At 38.0% G+C, this 14,806-nt stretch overlaps 1 protein-coding gene across 1 annotated transcript in view; it reads left to right on the top strand.

Annotated features, from left to right (window-relative positions):
* LOC104168275 (polypeptide N-acetylgalactosaminyltransferase 18-like) overlaps positions 1 to 14,806 on the top strand; it is a gene marked incomplete at its 3' end in the record, with an annotated part of 61,340 nt that overhangs the window by 5,417 nt on the left and 41,117 nt on the right. Inside the window, exon 3 of the mRNA XM_009708819.1 lies at positions 2,011 to 2,177. Coding sequence (XP_009707121.1) covers positions 2,011 to 2,177 — 167 coding nt within the window. The remainder of the gene's footprint in view (positions 1 to 2,010; positions 2,178 to 14,806) is intronic.

Genomic DNA, 14,806 nt, shown 5'->3' with positions numbered 1-14,806 from the left:
GCTCTTCTTTAATTTGATCGCGTGTCCAGGGGTACTCAAAAAAAAAAAAAAAGTGACTTGCTTTCAGCTCTCCTGAAAGCTTCAAAGAAAACTTTTTGGTCTGATGCTTAAAGCTGAAACTGAAAATAGGGGAGTAACACACCAGTAGAAATACAGACTGATTTTGGAAAGTAAGTTTTGATTTGTTATGCTGTCAAAAGATCAAGCTGCAAGTGAGAATTGGTAAACCCAAACACCGTTTTAATTGTTTCTCTCTTGTACTGGTGCCATGGGACAGGAGGCTGTGGACCTCTGTGAACAGTTTTCTTCTTTGTTTCTGAAAGATGAATGAACCAGCTTGTTAAAAAATATAGCATACACCTTTTAAGACTAAAACTGTTGTTACTTTTTCAAGACTCTGTTTCTGTTTCACATGTTTATGTAATTCTTTCATATGGTGACAGAGAGAAAAGTACCTAAAATATTAAAGAACTTCTTTAATGTGATTTCCATCAATTTCACACTAATGACTGAATTGAGAAAATTGGTTGACCAGCTGAATTTTGAATATTATGTGTATCTCAGTGTTTTTTGATGTCGTGTGTCCTGTGCACTGACTCTTTTTGGAAACTTTGAAAACATACATGTAAATTCATCACCATGATTGAGCTTAATTTTTGTGCAACATCCAGCGTGTGAAGAGGAATGCTTTTGCGATACTTCTCTGTATTTATTGACTATACAGATTAAAATGGAAGATCCCCCCAAAATGCTGTGCTTTCTCTTTGAACTGAAGAACAGATTTAGTTAAGGAGTCTTATTCAAGTATTATGATGTAAAAATTCTGAATCCATCCATGCTTTCTGTATGCTGAGCATTGGCTGTTCATAATGCTTTCCACGGCTTTCAGGAGTTCCTGGTTGTAATGAATCTCGGCGTCTTGAGAGAAGATAGCCGGTGTTGTCAGAAGGCAGAGACGAGCATTAACATCAGTCATTTCCATCTACAGAGCCTATCCAGAAATGATGCCTGGGTCTGCCTGTGGCCTAATTTCATCCTAGTAAATAGTTTCATATCTGAGAAAAAGGTAGAATTAATTGTTGTTCAGAAACATTTCATTAAAATACTAAAAGTTTCAGAGAAAAGTAGTTAATTACTTTTACTTAATTAACTTGTGGCTTTGTTAAGAAAGCAAATGTTTTGCTGACAGTTTAGGAGATATAAATTGGTAAAAGGGCTTTCTATTCTTCATAAAATTGTAAAATTTAAATCCTTTTTGAAATGAAGGAGGAAAACAACCAATAAAACACTAAGTAACTTCAGAGTTGTGGGCAACATTTCCATACTGCTGTTTGCATAAGCAAATTGGAATGTGGCTAAAAAAATCTTTTTAAAAACCAGAGAAAAATCCACCAGGTTACAAGAGTATTCCTCATTCTAATTAAACCTCTCGACTGAACTTACAGATAAGTTTTCCATCCTTGTGCCTGTTTTTCTGGCTACACAGGCTGTCTTAGCTTTTGTAGCAGGATGTTCTTTGGAGCTGGATCTTTTACTGTGTTGTTATTGAGTTGAGAAAGAAGCTTCTGATTTTGACTGAGATAGATGGTAGCTTCTGTAGCAAAAAGTAATTACTGTGGCTGTTAAGAAGACACTTTTTAAAGTAAGGACCTAACTGTTTATTCCTGTCTGCACTATCCAGAAAGACATTGTGAGCAATCGCTATTGGAAGTTGTATTTAACCAGCGTTTGTCTGGTTTGCAGTGTTTTGGGCCTCGAGTGGAAAAGTGAGCTCCCTCTAGGCCTTGGTTGCATAGGCAGATTCAGGAGATTCTTTTCAGGGATTTCTTTTTTAAGATAGTAATTCATCTGGTTCTTGCCTATATGTGCTCTGAACAGATATGGGGACCTTCTGATCCATGCCTACAAAAGCTCTCTTATTCTTATGGCTGGGGATAGATTTGTCTGAAACAGTTTGTGTTGACATAATGAATTCTAACAGTTTACTTTTTTTTTAACCTTTTTCTTTAGGTGCAGAAACCTTACATTTCCTGACAGGCTTCCTGAGGTCAGCATTGTATTCATATTTGTTAATGAAGCTCTCTCGGTGATTCTGCGCTCCATTCATTCAGCCATTGACCGGACTCCTGCTCACCTACTCAAAGAAATTATTTTAGTTGATGATAACAGTAATAATGGTAAGAGGTTTTGGTTCTTCTCCCGCCCCGAGGTTGAATCATACATGAGAATCCTTGAATTCTGGCTCCTGCTCATCCCAGTGGCATTTCAAATGTTGTCAGTGCATTTTCTCCCTTCATCCCACAGTCTTGCTGGGCTGTCTTCAAATATGTACAAGTCGGGCATGTTAAAAAGAGTATATACAGAGATAGGGTGCTGTTTCCATATGTTTAAGGTGTCTGGTAAGCAGAATTTTGAGTGTAATGATAGATTAGGGACCTAAGAAGTTTTACTCTTAGTACTTCAGAGTGCTTTCAAGATTATATGCTTTCTGTGCTCTTCCTGTTTCAGTTGTATGATTGCATGTGCATGCTCAGTTTCTTTTTTGTATAAAACATTTTTCTGTGTTTCTTGGACATCTCCTTTAGATTTCCAGTTCTCCTCTCCTCTGTAGCTAGATCCTGCGACTCACTGCTGATCATAAATGTATCTCAGATTTGTACAGAAAAGAAACTTACTGGGAAACAAGTAGGTTCCCCAGCCTAGGCTATGCACTTCATCATCTTCTCTTCTGCTTACATCAAGGAAGGAAAAAGTGAAATCCTGACTCTTTAAAGTACACGCAAAACCCAACAACTTGATGGAGTCTTATGTCAAATCTAATTCCAGTCCCAGTGAATACTACTATACTTGGAGTTACCTAAGTCTGACCAAACTTTTCTTGAAACACCTACTCATGGAACAGTGTGGGTAAATTGGCATGCAGGATTTATCAGTTGCTGTTCTTAATTTATGGCACAATTTATGATGTATCAATGTGATGAGGTAAATGAAAAATCACGTGAAATGGTAAACTATGAACAAAGTAAAAAAAAAAATAAATCAACATGTCTGCACATGCATGCAAGTGACTTAGAAACTTCTTGTGAACCTCAGGTAGACTTTTGATCTGCTTCACCATGTAGTCATTTGACATGTTGTTTTACTGATGCACTCTTGGTGGCCTTATTTTTTGCCTACTTCCTCATACAATATATGGTAGGGAAAAAAAAAATTAAATACAACTATGACTGGTGGACTTGGGCTCTGCAGTGTGTTTGTAGACATTCGTTCCTGCATCTTTCAAAGACGAGCTCAAGGAATCTGAATGGCTATTCGTGCTGCAGGGCCTGAGGCCTCTGGACACAGGGGAACTGACCACAAGGCAGCCATAGAAGAAGAAAAATAATCTGGCTGAGGAAAGTGTTTTCTAGAGTTTGAGTCTGATTTTCTATAATTTACAGGCAGTTATTCCAGTGGCCGCATTGCAGAGCAATGTCAGAAACATCAGAGTTTCTGAGAGACTGTCATCACTGTGACGAGTTCAGTAACAAATACACTTTGCACTGTGCTCTATGGGCTTTTCAAAATTACTGTTTTTCAGTATTTCTTACCTGAAATAGATAAGAAATCACAGGAACAGCTTAATCTTTCAGGAGGAACAGTTCAACCACATTTTTTGTTAGTACTAGTATTGGTACTGTACAGTGTTGTATTTTTATGGTTGCTTGTGCCTTTTATTCAGGCTTGCCTTTGTTACCCTCTAGTGCCTTAAATCCTTAGGTTCCTGGCCCCAAACAGAAGGACAGAAATGGAAAGGAAGGTGACCTTTGGTTTGGCTGTCTTGGCTTTGTGTTATGTGTCATTCTATACAAGTCACACTGTACAGAGTGATACTTAGTCTTCTAGAAAAATTCAACACACTCCAGGATTTTCTGCTACTCCTCCAGCCTTCTCTGTGGTGTCTCTTCCCTGCAGTAGTAAATTAGATTCCTACAGTCGTCTTTATCCTATAATGTATACTGAAGAGCTCGTAATAGGCATCCGTTTGGAGAGGATGGATGCTTGGTAGGAAAGAGAGCAATTGTAAAGATGATTTATGGTTTTTTCTATTATTAGTTTAAATCCTGAAATATTTATTTTACAGTTTACTTTTGCTTTTACAATATTCTACTTTCAATTTTTTTTTCTCCCTTCTAGCATTGCTGAAACTAATCCTTTATATTTAGTGTCACTCTGTGTTTTTGTTAGTAGCTCTTTAGCTTGCAAGTGTTGCTGCTTGTAAGATAACCGAGTTACTCTGGGTTTCCCTGTAATGTTACCTGAGGGGGCAAAAGCTTCCTTTGTGCTTGCATCTGGCTCCAGATTCTGCTTCTCACAGGGACCTGTCAGAATCCTAATTATAAGCGGTATGTTTACTCTCAGACGTTTGCCGGGGATGGCACCTTTTATAACTTGATGTAAGATTTTATTTTCTGTGATGCCACAGCCGTGGATTTCACAGGCAGAAAACATCGCAGTATGGGAAGTGACTAGAAAGAAAAGCAAGGACATGGATCAGGCAGGGTGCAAATGAACACGTTTTTTATTTTGAGTCTCTTGAGCTATTTGGTTGGATTCACGTAGCATAGAGGTTTAAAATGAAAGCACATATGATGATTGGCACTAGAGGAGGGCACCACAATTTCCTGCTTCTGAGGGGAAGCAATATGCTGGTAAACTGGTAGAAATTCTTCCTGTGGGCCAAATTCTGAATTTAGTAATGAACACCTGGATTCATCCCTAATTTCAGTAGATCTATGTTTCAGAAAAGAACAGTGGAAGAACCAGTTGCTTTTTAAAATTCCAGAAGACTGATTTCAGAAACCATATATTCAAGTGCATGGCCAAAGTCTGTACATTTGTCTTTAACAATATAAGCTATAGTATATTATTTCATGCACTTCAGGGTACGTCAGGCAAATTATCTATGACTTTCTCTAAACCTCAGTGCAGTTTTTCAAGTTCCCAATTATGTTTTGGGAGACCTCAATTAATCTCTTTGTAAAGTTTCCCTTTTTTAAAATAAATGTTTCAAGTTAGGAAACTGAAAGTGCCAGTGTGTGCCATTTAAAAGCAGAAAATAGATTTAACAGGTCCCAAAATTTTGATCCTTTATTTTAATAAAGCTGTTTGCATGGCTTAAACTGTGTATTTCACCATACCATCTTCTCCAGTGGAATTCTGATAAGCATAATATTGAAATGTTTCATATATGCTGTTATGTACATTAGTATTAAAATTTAATTGAAGGTTAAAAAACGCATTTCAGTGACTGCCTGTGTACTGTCTAATGAGAGCAAACCCAAAATATTAAAAAACCAACCCAAATATCAGTGTTATTCATTTCGGTCTCATTCACATCTCAAGCCACATTGGTGTGAAATAGAGCAACTGCACGGATTTCAGCTGTTTTGCTGCAGTTTTAAGTCCTGTCAGATCAGAATCTTTCCCATTCTCCTCAGGAGCACTGTTTGATTTTTGGAGATAATGTACTCATTAGTTTATAACTTGGCAATAAAATAATTTATTCATTTTTGCCTTCAGAAATAGCAGAGTTTTCCAGCTGACTCAATGCACTTGAGAAGAGGGATTTGCAGAGAAGAGGCTTTAAAAAAACTTCAAGTGACCATGCCTGTGACTGCTGGTGGTTAATTAGATCTCAGAAATGTGTTTCAAAAAAGCATTACCTGAGCTGGAGGCTACTCAAATAGTGTTTTATTCACTCTCTGGCTTGTTGCATCCTGCCCTCCCCAGACAGGATGGTGACCGTCCGTGCCACTGGAGCCCTGCCTTGGCTTTTGATTCTTTTTGCTGGCATTGAACCCTGCTGCATTATGAAGCACCTCTTGAAGATATTTTAAGATGATTTGAAATCTCTCTAAAAAAGCTCATTGTGAGCCATAATGTGTTCAGCTTCATGGGGAGGCAGTATGCATTAATGTGTCCAGAGTATGCCTTACAAAATTTGATATTTTAGCAATAATTATCATCCTCTATGTCATTTTTTCATATTAAAGTTAATAATAAATGTTGCAATAGAGGGATCAGATTTCGTAAGGTTTCTTCCTTTTTCTTTGACTTACTGCTTATGAATGAAATATTCTGACATGTTCAGTTTAATGATTCTCATTTTTGTCCTGAGATTTCCGTGAATACAGCTATTGAATTGCAGTACTAATGCTGGGTATCACAGGATGCTAATTTTATAACATGCAGCGTTGAAGAGGATTAGCACAGAGTGGTAGAAAGTGGGTCAGGTGCAACTGTATCACCTTTGAGAAATTTGCAACATTGTCCTCAAAACACTGAATGACAAGAAACTTTTCAAAAAGCATCCAGAGCTTTTCATTAGAAAGTTGTATTTCTTCCTTGGCTATTTTTAAGAGATACTTGGGAATAGAAGATTGTGAGATTTTTTTATTTGTTTATTTACAAAAGCAGAGATGAATAAACCTAAAAAGTGCTGTTCAAATGCATGCTAGATTTCATATTAGAGCATAATTTGAAGATGGCTTACTTTTAGACCAGACAACTATGAATGTTGATTTAAAAAAACTATTAATAACAATCTCCTAGGGAAAACTTTAGGACTTGCTGTCCTTCTGTTTGGCTTCTTGTTCTTCTTTTATCTGTATGCCAGGAAAATTCAAAGATAAATAAAAATGTTTAAAAACAAGGAAAAAAACAAACTTTATTCAAACCTGCATTCACTTTTGAGCCATGGTTTATGCATTGTGAAGACTTTGCTTTATCTGCCTAGATTCATTCCCCCGAGTAGTTAAAGGTCTTGATGCTGAAATCCTTATTATTGCAAGCAACCTTTCACTAATGTTGGCAGGGATTGACATGAAAGAGGGCTGTGTAATGCTAGTTAGGAATCAGATGCTAAAAAGCATATATTTATGTATAGACTGGGAAATCTGTCTCCATTGTAGATTTGAGAACAATGTTAGCTCTTGCTACAAACTATGCATTTTACTTGCATAGCAACATTTAGCACTGAAACTTGAATAAATGAAGGCTATTCTTTGAGCATATGTTTACTGCTACATGTTCTGTGCTGATGCTAGGACTGCAATGAGGTGTGTCTTGGCTTGTGTGCTGGCTACTGTGGATGCATCTGAAAATATGTAAGAAAATAACCAGAAGCAAAACATAGTCCGCTGACCATCTGTTTCAGCAGTCAACAGAAGTTAGCAGAATGAGAAATGTTGTTCTTATTCCGAGGTGTGAGAGAGCGGAGGATGTGAACGCTTTGGTTCATGTCCCAGTGATGCCTGGCCATGCAACTCAAAACTCTTGTGGAAAAAAATCAAGAACCACTAATGTAAATGGACTGTGAGTTTTTTATAAGGACAGTAGGTCCTGAAGATGATGTCCTAGAGTGGCTGCAGACTGTTCTCTCCTTTTGCTTGTCAGTCCTTGTGGCATTGCATTTGATTCCTGCTTTAAAGGGAAGAGGTTGTGGAGTAACGGTATCACAAGGAATTAAGCAACAGAGCAGAAAAGAGGGGGACACTGCTGATGAAGAAAGCCATCTGTCCCAACTATTCTTGCCCTTCTTTTGCTTTGATTTATCACTCTTCACACCTTTTTTTCTCCTGCTGTGTTCATTCCTTCTTTTTTCATCCAGAGGTGGTCTATATCCTTGGTCTTTATTCCCTCAGTCCACTTCCCTTTTCCTCATTCCACCCTGGCAGTCTGTTCTTTTCAGACGTTCACTTCCTCACACCCTTTCCATACACCTCATCTTTCTTGACATGAGCTTGTGTCCTTCAGTTGGGGTCTCCATTTTGCACGTTCTCAAATTCCAGTGAACCTATGCCTCTTATCTTCTCCTGACATCCTCCACCCCAGTATTTGCTGCTCTTTCTCACAAACTGCACTCCTCCTTTTTTCCCATCTCGTCATTCATCTCCCCTTTGCCTTTAGCCACAGTAATTAAACTCCTGCCTGACTCATCCCTCCCTCTCTCCCTTCCCCTCTCCTTCCCTCCCCTCTCCCCCCAGTGTATTTTGCTCCTTCCTTTGTGGCGTATTTCTATCATTCTCCCATTCTCTCCTTTTTCTCTCTGACCCCTCCTTTTCAGACACATTCTTCCATTTTCTTTTGCTTTCTTTTAAAGTTAATTAGGCTGTGGTTTTTTTTTTTTAGATCAGTGTTTCTGACTCTCCCATATCTGAACTCCATGCTGTGTCAGACTCAAATGTTGACTTGCATTCAGTCACACATTGGGGTGGGGATAGCATCCCTTGCTGATGGCAAGACTCTGGGATTTGTAGCATTGAAATTATAGTTGTGTGAAAGCTGTTTGATAACCAGCGTGCAGTTTGCTTTGTTTTATAATGGAAACTGGCACATTCTCTGTTCTTTATAACAGACATGGAAGGTCCTTAGCCTTCGTTTTCTGCAAGGTTAGGAAGGCTCCAGCACTGTGAGAGTGAGGTGGGGCTGCAGGACCACTGCAGCTCCGTATGGCTCTTCCTGTGCACCCCAGAGAGCTCACATGTCTGTTGGACCGTTTGCCTGCATGGAAGTGTGTGCTCGGCAGGTGTTTGTGGTGACAAAGTGGCCTTTCAAAAGAACAGTGATTTTAATCATCTGCAATATAGTATAGTTCAGTCTGTCTGTATGGTTGGAAAAGCAAAATTTCAATATGTGTGCAAGCTGGTAGCATAACTTCTGTCCACATCAGGGGTCAGCAGTGGGCAGCAGAGCTTTTATTGCAGCCTCCTGACAGCAGTGTTTTTGATTCAAACGTTCATATAGTACTGTGAACTGAATCTTCCCTAGCCAGCAGTTGTTGAAAGTTAATATATGGTTATCTTATCTTTTAATCCATCCATGAGGTAATTTAACTTGTTCAGTCTTAATATGCTTGCAGTGTTGCAGTCTAATAAATACCTTTTTCTATGTCAGATTCAGTACAGCAAGTCCAAGAGGACAGAGCAGCCGCTTCTAAAACCAGCATTTTCCATACTTGCAATTTAATGCAGGCAGCAGAATAGAGAAAAAGTTATTTTATGCAACTCCAAAGCTTATCACCAGGTATTTTTTTTTTTCCTAATAAGACAAGTTCATTGCCATTAAACTAAGCTTTAAGACTGGAATAACAATATATCTGATTTCAGTGTGGGAGAAACTAATTTAAGTGTCATCTCAGTGCTATCCACATGCCATATTTAATCCTAATGGAAGGTAGTAAAGTGGAGTATTTGAACTACAATATAGGAAATGCTGAAAAACTGGAGCTAGGAAACAAAATCCTACAATGATTTCAGCTGCAGTTTTACAGCATTCTTATATATTCTCTTTTTTTTGTATGGTAAATGAAACTGAAAGCTATAATGGCATTTTTTCATTGTGGTTTTGTTTTAGCTTGAATCCCAGTGTACCACTTGATACTATGTATTTGTTTCACATATGCTCTGTACCCTATGTATGTCAAGTAGCGCAATGCACAGTGAGTATTTTCTTGTTCTTATCCCTCCATCTATTCTGCCATCCTCTAATGACACAGTCCGTAGTGTGAGCACAGTCCTGTCTGCTCTCAGGTTACGGATCGTATCAAAGCCCAGTACAGACAATACAGCGGCAGTTTCTAGGTGACGATAAAGAGCTGCGCACTGGCACTTTGGAATATTTCGGAAGAATGATTTGGGCCAACTTATAGGAAATAGCATCACCTGTGTCGAGTGTGATTCAGAAACCATATGTGGCATATAGTATTAAAGATTGCAGTCAAATTCAGTGAGAACAGGCTAGTTTTAAGCTCTTCTGGTAGCAATGAGGAATTCACCCCATGTGCGTTGGAAGTGCTATGAGGTGGTGGCATCCTGACTGTGAGAATGCCAGTGTATGAATGCTACCCTGGTCCACTTCTCAGTACCATCACTGTGATTGTAGCCTTAAAATTAATTACTAGAGATTTCCGAGAAATTACTTGATTGAAAAAATACTTTTTTCCTCCATTTTTTTCCCTCTCTCACATTTCTGAGATTATTTTGCCTTCAAGAATGCTTGAATGGTTTCCGTTGATAATGTTCTCAAACACATCTCACTAAATTTCAGTAGCAGCCATAGGTATGGATCCGTTGCAGTGACAAACAGTCATGTAGAACTTGTGAGAGAAGTGCTGATACCTGTTGATGTCAGTAAGGTAACTCTGGTTTGATCAGATGATTTCCTTTTGACATCTTTTCCCGTAAAGTATCCGGAGATCTCTTTGCATCCAGTAGAATTTGTATTTGAGATATTGTAGTAATGTAAGCTGTTAAGAGCCCAAAAGACTTTTATAGGATTGCTTTCTCTTTCCTTATCAACAGAATGGTACTTACAATTGCAGGAGTTTGACAGAAGGTGGGGAAAATACTCTGTAGTGTTAGGCAAAGAAGTTAAAGGATTGTGTCCTATATAAAGTAAGAAATACGAATTGCCTTTTAAATGAACTTTATTAAAATTTACCTATTCTTCCTCACCGAAGCATAGTTTTCTTAAAAAGAAAAATGAATACAAAGGTAACTTTCATAAAATTAGTGCTGATTTCTTAACTTAAACTGGTGGTAAAACTTCCTGCCAGAGCTGATAATTTCCAACACTTCAACTTCTTTGTGATAGAACCTGAAAATTCTTAATATGCTGAAGGGCCCAAGATATGGTAAGAGATTTGCCTAAGGAAGTATTTAAGGATATTGGAGTGTATCACCAAATGATAAAAATCAGTTAGCGAAAATATATGAATAAATTGCACAATATTCTATGTTCACCCAATAGGCATACACGTAGGCATTGCTATATTTTTTACAGACATTGAGGAACCTGTTGTAAGTCTAAAGTTCAAGTACAGAACCTTTTGTCAAAGGATATTTGAATTCTTGTGGTGAATAAAATGTCAACTTATGTTGGCTTTTCTTTTGGCATACTTTTTCCATAGATATGCTTGGAATCTAATTTTTGAAAGTGTTCTCTAAGTACATTGGATGACCAATTTTTAAACTACTAGACTTCACTAGTTCACTGTTAGTTATTTGTGGGATGGTTACTCAAATAGTGTTCTTTCCTTTTGCACTGAAAAAGTAACATATTTTAAGTAGTATGCTTCAAGTAGCAGCCTGGGAAGCTTTGGGGAAGCTGTATTTAAAACTTTATGGAAACTGTGATGAAACTAGACAGAAAACCTGAAATTTCCATTTATGGTGGTGGAATTAACATGGGAAAAACAAAGACTTGGAGGTTAGGCTGTGAGAGTGTGAAAATTTCTGTTTGTTTTTCCTCACCTAGTTTATTTGGAAAAGATGTTTTGTTTTTCTTGGGCCTCCATAACCAGAGTCCTTGTTAACATCGCTTACTGGAAGTCTGTTTTGAGAGTCTAAGTAGAGAGAAATACAGATGCAGGTCCATATGGAAGGAGATGCAGATTATATACTAAAAACTCACCCTTCATGTTCAATATGATCCTTACAGATGTCTAGAAGTCTGTTAGTTTTTTGAGTAAGTTCTGCAACCCACTTCCTACAGGACAGGGCAAATCTTGTTCTTCTGGCAGTCTGACAGGCAAAGACGTCTGACCGGGGGACCTGCATGGAGCTGTATTCCCCATTAGCATCTTGCCACATCTCTGTGGCATTTTGCAATGGAATTTCTGAATCAACTGATGATTTTTTAATTATTATTTTTTAAATATTAGTTTCCCTTCAAGTGTAATCTGAGAGGAATAGTAGATACTCCAGAGCTTTCTCACAGATGTTTTTGGTGCCAACTCAAACGACAGTTTGCCTTTCATTAAATTTAACAGGGTTTGTCTGCACTGCAGTGTAAACTCTCCAATAAATGATTTAGAATCATGATGAATGCTAAATAGTATGGCACCACGAATCATTGTGTTTTCATTTGGCAGCAGAGAAAATCTCGGTGGAATTGCTAAGTGCTCTCAGTTCTCTCAAGACAGCTTAGTGTCGGCTGCTGCATTGTTCCTTTGCTCCTAACTGATGCACTGCTTTGGCCCAATGCCTGTCTAATCATTGTTTAATGTTGCAAAAGCTGCCATCTTCTATTTGAGGCAATCTTTTCAAGCAGTACACATGCCAGCAGATTTGCATACAGTAGAAATAATTGGAAAAAATGAAGTACAAAAAAAAAGAAAATTGGATGCAAACAACATTAATGTTTTATGAAGCTGAAAAAAATACCATGTACCTAATCGAATTATGGTGACGTTTTAAGAAGGTTAAAGATACTTCTGTGGCTAAATGCACATGGTCTGTCAGTTTTACATGCTGTGGAATTATTATTGCTCCTGACCTGTTGCCCCTAATCTCAATCCTTGCTCATGGGCACAAAGGGGAAAGAGAGCAACAAGATCTTCTAAAATGGAAAACAAGTTGACAACTCATTTGCCAGCAAATAAACAAGTTGACAAGTCCTGTGCCAGAAAATAAACAATGATTTCTATTTTTTATTACCATGAACAAGTGCAATGTCAGTACGTGAAAAATGTACTTACATCCTCATGTCAAATAAAGACTATGTCTCCCTGATTTGTAGTAGTAGTATTGCTGGGTCAGCAACAAATTTAAAACATTTCCCTTAGCCTGCTGCTTATATGAAATGTCTAGGATTACTTTTTAGTGATATTTGTGCCCTTGAAACTTCTTTGTGCCTTTGACAATCAGTTTTGAACACGCAAGTGAAAGTGTGTAGCACTGGATCTGGTTTTGTGTTCTCTCATCAGGTATCTCTCAGTTTCCAAAGGAAAGTTTCTCCTTTTTACCGTTTCCCACACATACAAATAGATAAAGCTTAAGGAATGCAGTGGCAGAAGTTGTGTGACTGTGTATGGTTTGTACCTCACACGCTGTATTTTATGTACCAAGACTAGCCCTGAGGTAAGACAAAATATATTCCACAAATAGCATTGATTTTTAATTATTTTTTATTAATGCTATTTGTGCTGCACAGAGTTATATGAAAGGGCAAGAACTGAGTGAGGATATGCCATGACAACCTCTGGAATCCCTTGTGTCCAAGATGGATTCTTGCTGAGACCATCAAATTGTCATCTCTGGGAACACTGTCTCCAAGATGTGGGAAGCTGGAGAACTGCTAGACACTGAAGGTTCCCATTCGGCTAGGAATAAATATTATGGCAGCTCGACTTAGAGCATTAGTCTAATGTTAGAAAAGAGATTTGAGGAAAGTTTTTTCACCAGAAATTGAGCACAGAAGTTAGGTATTCATAGTTGTTCCTTACCAGCATTTGTAGCAAACTGGAGGTATTGAGAAAGACAAGGAAGAAGGCAGTAGGCAGAAGCAATGCAGCATGGTTTCATATCAGAGGGGAATGATTTAGGCATAGTATAGCCAAGAAAAATGGTAGACTGTAAAAGAAAGGGAGATTATATGACTGAGAAACAAAGCCTTGTCCAGAATTCCCTTCTGGGGAGCCCAAAGACTCTGTGAGGGCAAGAAAAACACTGTCGAAGTTATTTTGCCTTTTTTGTTTGTTTAGATCTGCACATTGCTAAAGCTGTCTGAAGTGAGCAGTGTCTGACTTTTGAAATTTTCATCTAGTCTGTCTGTTTGCTTCAGCAATTATGTCTCCCAGAAGAGAAGAACAGCAGAAAATAATGTAGTTACACGAAACCTCAATGGCTCAGTAAAAAGAGCATCATCACGTGTGGACATAGATGGCGTTCCAGGAGAATAATCACATAGATCATAAGAAGAGAAATGTGTCAGATGAAATAAGAGAATTTGTACTTTAGTTTTATCCTACAAGCCTGGAAAGATCAGTTGTTATACAGTGATATAGCAGTACTTCCGAGGTTGCCTGATACTCAGTTGACCCTGAAATGTAGCAGTATTTTATGCAACTCTGACTAAACTTTCACTGATCCACTCTTCTCTTGACTTCAGATATGAAATCTGAGTAAGTAGCTCTATTATTATATGCCCCAGTACGAGCTCTGGAAAGAGTTTTAATGGTGGGAAATACTGATAGTTTATATCCTTGAAAAGACGTTGAGTATGTGAAGTATTCTGTGTTTCTCTTTTAGATGGTCCTACAACAGCCTGGAATACTCTACAAGCTTTAGGTGTCATGCAGGCATGAGCACTTCAGCAGAAGACAGATCAGTAAATCCAGTTTAAGGCAGTCAAAATTACCATGTTACTGCGTACTGTAGAATAGAATTTTCTGTTGTTTTTGCAGATGTATGTTGATAGTCCCTGAGGTGAGAATGGTACAATAATTGCAGCGTTCAGGCTTCCGTCACAAACAGCTCTTTTTAAGATATGGTGTGCTGCCTTTCTCAAAATGATGCTGAGATTAAACTAGGCATGATATCAAATCTAAAGAACAGAATTAGATACATGAAAACTCTCAGTTGAAAATTATTCTTAAAATTGGAATGGGAGAAAAGAGGATATAACCTTATTTTAGAAGTTTTGGGGTTTGTTTTACCATGGTGGGGTGTTTTTTTTTATTATCCCTATAGGAAGAGCTTTTTTACCCTTTACTTATGTCAGCGCTACACCTTTACCAAACGTCTAAAACTTTGGGGTTTTGTTTTTAGTTTAAGGGCTGATCTTGAAAGGTATTGACTGCCTCCTAGAACTTCTTTTTTCATTAATAGGTTGCATTCGCCAACGTGATGCATGTTCTTTCTTGTGACAGAGAGAAATATTATCCATAAAGTCCAGAGAGTGTTACCACAAAGTGAAGGAAATCTAATCTTCAGTGATGTTAGGTCAGTATAGAAGCTCACATATCCCACCTCCTCAGATTAGA

Source organism: Cariama cristata, unplaced genomic scaffold, assembly GCF_000690535.1.
Source record: "Cariama cristata isolate BGI_N322 unplaced genomic scaffold, ASM69053v1 scaffold3031, whole genome shotgun sequence".
Classification (NCBI taxonomy): Eukaryota; Metazoa; Chordata; class Aves; order Cariamiformes; family Cariamidae; genus Cariama; species Cariama cristata.
This window is presented reverse-complemented; position numbering and strand designations above follow the sequence as displayed.